The sequence below is a fragment of the Parasteatoda tepidariorum genome, chromosome 5, assembly GCF_043381705.1.
Source record: "Parasteatoda tepidariorum isolate YZ-2023 chromosome 5, CAS_Ptep_4.0, whole genome shotgun sequence".
In the NCBI taxonomy this organism is placed as follows: Eukaryota; Metazoa; Arthropoda; class Arachnida; order Araneae; family Theridiidae; genus Parasteatoda; species Parasteatoda tepidariorum.
The window spans coordinates 46,372,566-46,384,050 of record NC_092208.1 but is presented as its reverse complement, the minus strand read 5'-3'; the positions used below and the strand labels follow the sequence as shown (position 1 = coordinate 46,384,050).

Here is an 11,485-nt window from a genome sequence, read left to right as displayed (position 1 = left end):
ACCTAAAATAAATTAATAAAGATGAAGAGTTTTTTTTTTCAGTTTAGTTCATGAGCCTATTATCTATAATTTTAGCGTGATAAGTTTGGGGAAAAATATCCGATCTAAGACTAACAAAAGGAAGAAAGAGAGATAAATAAGGAAAATTCTATTTAAAAATATATCACGTTATCGAAATAAATTGTTTACTAAACATCGAAAACAAATTAATAGTGCTGCATGAATCAATTCTTTACATTGTATTACATTGCAACAATTAAAAAAAGCTGTGCAAATGAAAAAAAGGACACAAGTCTTTTTTTCCATGATAGAAAAATGGGGACCATTTATTTACGCTATTTCAGTTAACCTTATTATGTGTTAAGATAATTGAACAAAAGAAATATTACCTTCATCTTAATTTCAAGCAGTATGATTGCAACGCACGAAATACATAATTGCGTTTACTATTTAATAGGGCTGTCATTTCAACGGATACCTTATCTCACTGATACAGAAATCAAAGAATAAAACTCCTGTAAAATGTTTTCCGTCATGGGAATATTAATAATTTTTCCTTGTTTTGCGTTTGGGTTAACGCAAGAACATCTTAAACCATGTTGGATTTGGGCCATATGTGAAGCAGGTACATTATTTGCTTATACTTTACATTACGTTCAACCAAAAAAAAACTATTATTCCTTTGATGAAATTGTCAACACTTGAGAATTATCCCCAATCATACTTAAATGTGTTGCATTGAATGTTGTCTAAAAAAATATGAAATTACACAGCATTCTGAAAAAGATTCTGAATTTTAATCAGAAACTTAAAAATACCTAGAAAATCAAATCTCGTAATTTTTCCCACTCAAAAGTAAAAACGCTATTAACACCACAACGATTTTAATTTTTTTTAAATTGATAAAAATTGTGTGAAATTAAATAAATATTGGTTGAGAAAAGCATCATATAAATTTGAATAAAAATCAGTATTTATTTTGTTATCAAACTCAAAGAGTAAATTTTTAGCAAAGTAATTTTTTCTTCTTACTTTAATTTGACATTTTCATAAAGTGTGTTGTGATTTTTTCCCCTGATTTGACGTAAAATAATTAAATATTTTTATCTGTTTAAATTGGTTTTCAAGTGCAGATGTTGTTGTATCTTAGATTGCTTTATGTTTTTACTTTTGCGCAAGTTCAGGGTCTGATATCCGTGATTTAGAAAAAGGGTCTTTTCCCGATCTGAAATTATTTCCAGTTTTTGGAAATTTGTTCGTCATTATGAGTTTAAGTCAAGAATACAGTACAATTGTAGCATCATACTATGCAGTAAGAGGTCAATTCACCACAGTTATAAAGATGATTGCCAAAAGTGACAACCAAGTGCATGTTACTTGAAAAGATTTTGATTAACTTATTATTATTTTTAATTAATTAAAATTATTATTTTTTTTTGCCCTATCCTTTATTATAATGTTACAACTCTTTTTCTTGGGGCATCTAATTGAGGATTTTGCCTAGAACTCCCACACACCTCCTGCATGCCACTAAATAGACTATACTTTTATAATTTTTGATACAATTTTTCGAAAGTTGCGAAATTACGTAAAATTTTAAACGATCATCATGTGTAATGTGTTTACAAAGTAATTTATATACTCTCTTATGGGAAATATTTGTCGAATAAAAAAAACATTTTAAATTTTAAAAACTTTTTTATAGATGTTGAATTCCGAAAAGAATTACTCAGCTGCTATGTCCCTGCATTCACAGAAAAAGTAAGTTCCTTAATTATTTCATTCATTTAAATTTAGGCTTAAAGCAATTCAAATAAAAGACTCACAAGCAATATAATTCCGTTCGTTTAATCATCAATTTACCCTATAAATGACCAAATTCTCTCATTTTTTATGCTGTTCTGTTCATAAGTATTAAATGACATGAAATCAATATAAATATAATTTTTAATTTTGTTTAAAAAGGTTCAAAATATCCATGAAATGTATACAGAGTACAGAAGTTACAGTATTAATCAATCATTACAGAAGTTACAAATTTGAGATGGAAATAAGTATAGGGCTCATCATAATGTTTGCTACATTATGCATAGCAGCTCAAAGCCGTAAACTTCATCGTAAGCCACAAATCTCCCTCCCTATTATGAACTGCCTGCTGGTGCAAGTTTGAGCCAGTACTTTAACTTATCCAAATTAGCAAAATTTTGTGTTAAACTTGCGTTTTCTTGACAAGCTCGACGTGTCTGTCTCTAGAGCATTAAAGGAGGATACAGCATCCATCTTCAAGTCCATTTGCATATATTTTTGGACCATAAGATCAGTGTGCTTTAATGTGGACTGAGTTTGTCCCATTTAGATCAAACTTGATATTTTATTGGATATATTCACTTAAACTAGATGAAGTATTACAATTTCAGTTCTGAACAAATTTTTCTTGTTGGAATTGAATTAATATCTATAACCTAAGCAGAGATATACATTTAGGGTATTTTCGTCGCATTTATGGTAACCAGCCATTAGATGCGATAATCACGGTTCCTGAATGAGACAGTGCATTTTCACAACGTTTTCAGTTACTTGCATTTGTGTCTGTAACAGTAAAATCTTGCAATCAAATTTCGAAAACTCTCCAGCTAACGTGAGTGCTCTTTGAGTCCTAACTTGAGAGAAAACAATGCAAATTCAAATTGCTTCAGGATGAATGCATGCAGCATTTATCGTCAGTTTATCACAAAATTGAGTTTATCGTCAATCAAGATTACGATCATTTTAAATATGTCTGGAATACTTAAAATAGATCTGGAGCTCTTGTTTGGATGACTATTCAAGTTTCCCTTGTTTTTTGAATGCTGCATACAAAAAATATCACGATATTATCGTTTATAGGCATTTATTGAAAATCAAAACAATGACAACTTTAGAATTAGAACTTTATAACTCCGTGTTGAGTGCGAATAAAAATTTCGATCATTTTCTTATCGATAAAAACGAAATTTATTGTTATTTTATCACAAAATTGAGTTTGTCGTCTGTCAAAATTCGGAACATTTTATGATTAGCTAGAGTACTCTGCTCTGGGGGACTTTGAATGTTCCCTTTGATGTTTTGAGTGCTAAGCGCGGAATTTATCACTATATTATTGTCGATATGAATTAACCATCAACCACACATTCGACCACCATAGAATTATGACTTGAAAATGTTAACTGAAACTGTGTGTTGGATGATATTACAAGTTTTAATCGTTTTCTTATCGGGAAAAACAGAACTTTTTCGACATATTATCTGGAATTAAAATATATAGTCAAGTGAAATTCCGACCCATTTTTTAACTTTCTTATTCATGACTCTAACTTGAATTAAAATTGCAACTGCTCTTCTATGCTTGACAAAATGTAAGTTTCAAATCTAAAGTTGTCAACTTTCAACAAAAGTTCTATACCTGAAGATAATAAGAATTCATGTTTTTCCTATGTAAACGAAATGTATCGTCAAATGGAAGTTTTCGTCAATAACTGGACAATTCTAACAGCCTTCTGACTATTGCATTCCATTTTCAGTTGTTGCTCTGCTCATAGTGACAGTCCAACTAACAATTGTTTCTGAATGCCATGAGAAAAACTTATTTCCAATGAAAATTTCAACATTTTTCCAACTTAAATTTCAACTACATTTCTGGAACTGATATCAAAACAAGTTTTAATTTCGTTCTAAATAGTTTATAAGTACATTATAAGTACATTCTGATATCACAACTTATAATGGTGGACAGTAATTACAGAGAAACTGACGGGCAGCATTTCTCTGAAAATATGAATTGCTAAAAATGTGTTAGATATGTTTAATAACCTTGATATATAACTACGAATATGTTATCAATATACACTCACCGTGCTTTGTATTTATATTAAAAATTCACACTGAATATCTAAATCTAATAGAAAAATGTAAAGAACAGAGATTGACATTTAACACAAACAAACTGAGATTTCAATCATAATATTTCAGATATATAATAAACTTATTATGTTTAAAATGTGCAACTGGATGGCTTTAGCACTTAAACATAATTGTCATGCGAAAAATTAATTAAGTAAATACAAAGAACACAAATGTTACACTTTCAGGAAAACATTTTATTAACCGTAACCTCATCAAATTTATTTTCAGGACTTCAGTCAAGTTGCCCGAACAATTGTTACATATAAAATTCAATCTACAAATGCGACTGGTTTCTTTAAAGAATTTTGCGACTTAGGCCAAGAACTTCGGGTAAGTAGAATTATAAGCAAAATGTTAAAACATATATATATATATATATNATAGTATATATAGTCTTAAAAATAACGTGAAAAGAGAAATGAATGATGCTCGTTGACTGGCGGCATGACTTCAAACAAGCACGTACAAGTTCGTACTAGGGTGATCTAAACACCAGAGTTACACACCTAGTTAATAGAAAATTAGTAAGTTTTATATAGACGCATCATAGCATGCAAATTTCTGATTTTCACAGTATAAAGGATTGCAATTTGGAAAATCTAATCCCAACAACTTTCAAGAGATCGGTGATTATAATTTTATGTTTTGCTTATCTCGCTATAACTTAAAAATTTTTCACTGAATGGAATGCATCTCATTTGGTGCCATTGCTATATAAAGCTTCTTAATTCTCACTGGGACGGAGTGTACACCCATGGTACATCCTACTGAGTATCCGGAAATCTTTTTCTCGATTTATGCGGACAGCTAACAAACCTCTATTCCTGCACATCATATGCTGTTTCAATTTTGAGTACATCAGGTTATCAATTTCGACAACAACCATTTTGACGCATTTTTGGTTAATTTTGTGAAACTCTTTTTTTACACTGCAAAATATAAAATATTGCGATCGGGTGAATTACAGTGGAAGTGCAGCGGCTTATCGACCTACCAGGGTACAATGGCGCTTCCATTCATAGGTTAATTTGCCACCTTAAGAATATAACTTTCACTTCCTAAATATTTGCCATAACAATATTAAGAGACGGTGTACTTAAATAAGGAATTTAATGCAAAACAATCTAGTACTCAGTCAAAATTGTTCGGATTCTTAAGTAAGATTTAAAAGTTGATAGCAGCAATGAACTTATTTATTTATTTATTTTTTTCATTTTTAATTTCACTTGTTAAATATTCTCGAAAAAGTTATAGAATATAAAATTTAAGCAGGCCTCATTTTCAAAGATTTTATATCCGATTCTAATTTTCACGGGTTTTAAGAAAAATATTTATAATAATATAGTTTTTTTGCTCTTTTTGCTCTATATTTAAAAAATTTATGTATGCTCCTTTTATGCTATCTAGTCGTAACAACTAGTGAAGCATTTTTTGGCAAATATGAGTCAGCCAAGCTACTTTATTTTCTAAAATAATTAAATTGTGTAAACTGAACTTACCAGATTTTAAAAGTAAACGAAACAGATTCAAAAGTATCATTGTATTTCATTGATTTTATATTTGAATCATTTTAATATTCTAATCAAAGCAGCTAATTTTATATTATATTTTATAACCACCGTTGAGCAGCTGATCCTATTATGAGTTAACTATCAATGCTCAACTCCGTATCCTTGCAATTTCGAACCCAACACAGAAGACAAGACAACGTCTGGATCAAGCACTGGAAGAAACTAGCCTTCGTGAAGGACTTTTTGATGGAACAGTAGCATATAAATTCCGATCCTGGTGAGGTGCTAGTATCAAGTCAGTAGGGCGTAGGGCCGCCACGCGCCTGAATCTCAGCGTCTTTCCCCCACCACAGGTTCCGTATTTATTCCGCCAGGACGAGTCCACCTGCCGTTCAAGGGGTGTCCGGTCATTAATGGCTAGATAGTGTATATAAATGCCGATTCGTGAGCTGGAATTTGTACCAGGATTGGCATTTATATACTTCTTGGAACTAACAAACACTTTTGCTACATAAGGAGGAAAACTACCGAAACCCTTCACGGTTACCCAGACGTAAAGGAAACTCAATGCTAGTCCAGTTCGTCGAGTATATCGAATCCAGTTTGAGTCACTCTCTGAGGATTTGATAGCGCAAATCCACCGAATTACGAGGATGCATAATTTCGGCGTTTTATCCGTTGTTCCAACATGACCCGCAAATTTTCAATGGGGTACAAGTCAGGTGATTTTGAAGGCCATTCGAGATATAATTGAATGTCTGAGTGTTCACAAAACTAGTCACATTTTCTTCCAGTCCGATGTACTTTGCTGTTGTCATTTTAAAAAATAGGGGTATCGACAGCAAACTCTTCATGAAGATGTTGACTGAAAGGCAACACCTGATCATCCAGAATGTTCAAATAAACCTGTTGGCTCATGTTAGTGGGAACCTCAGTGAGGGGGCCCATTTCATAGTAAGAAAAACACCCCCAAAACATGACACACCCACCTCCGACTTTAACCTGACCTTGCATACAGTCAGTATAAAATGTTTCATCTGGTCGTCGGTGCATTCGACGACGTGCGCCATTTGAATAAAAGCAAAAACATGATTTTTCAGATCATATTACATTCCGCCTGTCCACGTTTGGTGATTTCTAGCCCTTTGAAGTCGCACAGCGTCATGTGCCTGTGTGAGGAATGGGAATGGCCTCTTACGAGATGTTCGACTCTAAATGTTCATTGCAGCACCCGTCGCAGTGTTCTCTCACTAAGGGTTGGAATGAGCCTTTATTTGAAGTGAACTGGAGCAATTTCTGTCGGTTTTGGATACGATTTTGATTGACAAATCGTGAAACACGTCTTCGGTCCCTTTCATGCAGGATCTTTTTCCGACCACAATTCTGACGTCGTCTTTCGTGACCACGTGTATTACACCACTGCTTGTAGACACGTTAAAAAGTCCGCATTGAAACACCAGCAAATTCAGCAACTTCATTTACCGTATGAACTTGGGCACGGCTAAACACAATTGCTCCTTTTTGCCACACTCACTGTCACATCCTTACACTTACCAATATTTACACAAGATTTCTGCTTAAAACAAAAATATCTCACTGATGGCTTCTTACCTTTGATCACACTGATTCAGTGCGCATGCAGTTCAGCACGTCACTTGGCCACTGAGTCATCTAACGAAACCTACCGATTAGTCGGTGTTTGATCACTAGGGGGACTAATTTTTTGTCAGGTGAGCTTACTGTGACAATGCAGTGGTACAAGGACGAGATACTTGCAGCCTATGTGAGACTTTTCCATGGGGCATATGAATCAAATTTCATATTTATGGATTATAACGCCCATAAACAGAAGGCTGAGTTAGCGGACGAATACCTCCAATCGGAGAATGCTCAACTATTAGAGTCCCCTGTAATCTCTCCTGACCTTAATCACATCAAACACTTATGGGACACCCTTGGACGCTCAATTGCAGTTCGAAGACCATCTCCAACAACCATAGATGAGTTCGAGGGTGCTTGATGCAATAGTGAATGATGTTGCAGCAAGGATTGATAAAAACTCTGTTAAACATTACGAAACGCAGATGCGAAAGTTATGTAGCTGTTGAAGATGATTGTACATCCTATTAGACATGTTTTTCTCTGACCGAAAGGGTGTTGGTCAGTTTTTGGGGTAGACAAGTGACCAGTTTTCCTTTTTAGGGTGCAAGTTGTGCCCCTTTTCGTTTTCCCATATATTAGTCTAATATATGATGATAACTGACGAAGTTTGAATTTATTTGCTTTGGTAATTTTTTTTATTGCAAAAAAACAATTGACCCTTTACTTGTTCTCACCAGTGTATGCACATTAAAAGAAAAAAATGAACAAAGTTTATGCGTCTTGCAAATTGATTCTGATTTTTGGGCACGTGGACATATAGATCTCATCATATTAAGGATTTTCTGGAATGTGAAATTATTCAACGTACAGATATGCCATTCGGATCACTGTACCTAAATCTGATAGCAAACGTTTGGGACTTCCCTTGACAGACAAGCTGCTGCCATGAGTCCTATTACACTGTCCTTACTGTTATAGCTGAAACAAGAGTTAAATCATGTTGATCTTGAAAAAGCACATCTAGGAAAGTCCGAGTAGGAAATTCTAAAGCCTAGAAGCTAAAAGAGAGTATGCATTCCTTTCTGGAACGTATTTTTTAAATATATTGTAGACAATTTTTCCTATAAAATTGTGAAATATTATTTTTATGTGAAACAACACATCTGCCAAGTTTTTGATTTAGTTTTAAATTATGGTTGTGTAGGTTGTTTCTACTATTACAGAGCAGTTGTTAATGCTCAACACATATTTGTTGTTACATATTATAAGCTATTTGATCCGAAGTTAATATGTTTTGCTTTTGTACACGATTTAACATTGTTTAGCATATCATGATGAAAAGATTTTTATTTTTAGGAAACTGTTTCAATTGAATGTGTAAGAAGTACACTCGATTATTATGCAGTAAGGCATACATTTTTACTTTTTCCCTCTAACATAATAATCAGTTAATAATCTGTTTAATCAACTTGATGTACTCTACTTGATGAATAAATGTTAAAAAGTTAATAGTTAAATAATGAAAAGTTAATAGTTAAATATTCTAACTATAAAATTTTCCGAGATGCTATGGTTTAGCACAATTTTGAATAGATTAAAATAATAGTGAAATGTATGGGTTCATTAAATGAATATTTTAAACATATTCTGAAAAGTATTTTAAACATATTAAGTATTATAAAAAGTATGAAGGTCGAAAAATTATCTAAACCATGAAAAATGTAGGAAGTAATATCGTATATAACTTTATATAATTTATATAAAGTTAACTTAGTTTTACTTTATGTAAATTATATATAAAGTAATTATATATAAAGTATAAATTATATAAAAAGTATAGCAACTTAAAGTTTATGTTCAATTCTAAAGTACTCGTGCTATTTTTTAACAGTTTTTAAAAACATTAAGTAGTGTTGCCACGAAGCTAAAACAATAACATATAAAAATGTAAAATTCTAATTAGAAAACTTTTTATGCAATTTAAATATAATTATGGATTACCTTCTGAAAACTTAAACTCGATACATTTAAGTATTTATTTCTAAACAATGAACATAATAAAATAATTATATAGGTAATGCTCTTAATAAAAATTTTAAAATCTTTATTTAAAATTATCCAAACACATTCATTAAAAGCGATGAAAGCGGTTTCAAAAGGAGTAAATTCAGGTAGAAAAAATTTTGCAAACGCTTATGAGTTTCAAGACTATTCAAAGATTTTATAATTAAGTATTAAAATCCATGATTTCGAAACTTTCTATGCAGTATTTAATGAAAGTAGAATCAGGTAAATAAAATTATACAAACACCTATAAATTTTAAATTTGTATTAGGGGGACCTGAAACGAAATTTAACATCAAGACGAAATTTAAACATCAAGAATGATAAAGCGAAAATGCCAAATGAACATCTTATGTAAATGTTAGGAATTAACAGATTTCCCCAATTGGAAGCTTCTGCACAAAATAAAAAGGCAAGGAGTGGTCCTCTTTTCTTACTGTCGATGTAAAACAAACTGAAAAGTTTTTTTTCTTTTTTTTATAACCAACAGCTGACTGATTTTTAGTTTAAGGCTACCAATATTCAACTCCATAACCTTCTAATTTTGAACCCAATCCAGAGGACAAGGGAACTCCTGGATCGAGTATTGGGAGTAATTTGCCTTCGTGGAGGACTTTTTGATGGAGCTAACCCGCATTTGCGTTACATGGAGAGGAAGACCATGAGAATCTCCCGCGGTTAGCCTGACGGCAAGGGGACTCTAACCCATGATCCGTCTACCACTGAGGATATTTCACGTCAGCACTGTGGGCGGTGCAAGCCGGATGCGGAATTCGTATCGACTGGGATTCGAGCCAGGTTCGCCGCATTGGAAGGCGAGGGCTCTGTCCCCTAAGCCATCGCCGCTCCAAATAAAATAATAAAAAATATATATATACTTTTTTTATTATTACTATATTTACTTTTTTTATTGGAGGACTTTTAATTATATCTTTTCGTTAAGTGCAAACTTATTTATCCATGCACTCAAAAATATCAGTTTATTTTTCCCTAACTACATTAAGATTTACTTCAAGATCTCGATGTTAGCAAACTACGATTTTTTAAGCAATTTTTCTTCCATAGCATGCTACAAAATATAATGTCAAATATTTGATGCATTTTAAACTATTTAGCATAACTTCTTTTTAATATCATTCCCTCAACAGCCTGTTCTTATTTAATTTTTTATTTCTTTTATTTAGGTAACCTGTGCTAACCCTTTGCAAGCTGACTGTGATCGCTTAAATAAAATAATAGTAATATTTTTTCAGTTTTTGTCTTTTTAAAAGGGATTTTGATTTTCTGTCATAAAGTGATGTGTATTTAAAGGGTGGTATTTTTTAGGCTAAAGTGGAATATATCAATTTATGAGTTTCTACAATATATCGGGAATAATGTATAATTACAATCATTCTATTAAAAAATAGAACTATTTTCTTCAAATATTTTGAAGTGACAGTCAATGTTCAGACAGTGTACGTCTAAAGAACAAACTATAATCTTCAAAGTGTTGTAAATTCTATAGTTGAATGCTGAAAATTAGTTCTATAGCCTACAACTTACAGACAAATATTTAACGCAAAAACAAACAAAAATTCTCATAAAGGCTTTAGTATGAGAAAAATATTTTTTTTTAATCCCGAGTAAGTAAATGTTCGTTAAGATTCCAATTAAAGATTCACGAAAAATTAAGAAAAATACAAAATAAAGTATAAAAAGGTAGATATAAAGCGAAAAAGGAAAATGAATGATAATATTTTGAAAATGATTTAAAAATATTTTCATAGCTTAGTTGCAAGATTATAAAATATGAAATTGAATCGTAAAATAGAGAGTAGTAGGATATATTTTTAAAGCGCGCACACAATGAAGTTAAGAATCGTGTTTAATTTGTAAAAATAACAAAAGTATACCAGACTTTTTAAAATGATTTGTCTATTATAATAATTATAATTAAAATGAAAGGTTTTTAAATTTCATTCGAAACCAGAAAGTTTTGCCTTGTTATAAAGCGTGTTGCAACAAAAGATATTAGACTTGCCCCAATGTTTATCAAAAACTTAAATTTCAAAATAACGATAGTTATAAGTCTTTTTGTAAACTTCATAGAAGTGAAATATAATAGAGCGTGCACATCACGATAATTTTTACTCTCATAATGACTGTAAGGCGAATCGAGAGAAAGTATTTTGAACTTTCCGTTTCCCTTTGTTATTTTAATGGAAGAGACTGAATGCTATAATTGTAAGGCCAAACGTTTTAAAAAAAGATTTATTTTTTTACCGCATTTAGTTGCACGGAATTGTTTTTATTTTTTAAAAAAGGACTTCATACTCTTCTCAGTAAGTTAGCACTATATATATATATATATATATATATTAGCT

At 31.7% G+C, this 11,485-nt stretch overlaps 1 protein-coding gene across 1 annotated transcript in view; it reads left to right on the top strand.

Annotated features, from left to right (window-relative positions):
- Positions 1 to 438: 438 nt before the first annotated feature.
- The window catches only part of LOC107438668 (uncharacterized), an 11,567-nt gene continuing 520 nt past the window's right edge, over positions 439 to 11,485 (top strand). The window contains exons 1-5 of the mRNA XM_043049735.2: positions 439 to 625; positions 1,706 to 1,761; positions 4,171 to 4,272; positions 8,412 to 8,459; positions 10,304 to 10,357. Coding sequence (XP_042905669.1) covers positions 523 to 625; positions 1,706 to 1,761; positions 4,171 to 4,272; positions 8,412 to 8,459; positions 10,304 to 10,357 — 363 coding nt within the window. The 5' untranslated portion in view covers positions 439 to 522. The remainder of the gene's footprint in view (positions 626 to 1,705; positions 1,762 to 4,170; positions 4,273 to 8,411; positions 8,460 to 10,303; positions 10,358 to 11,485) is intronic.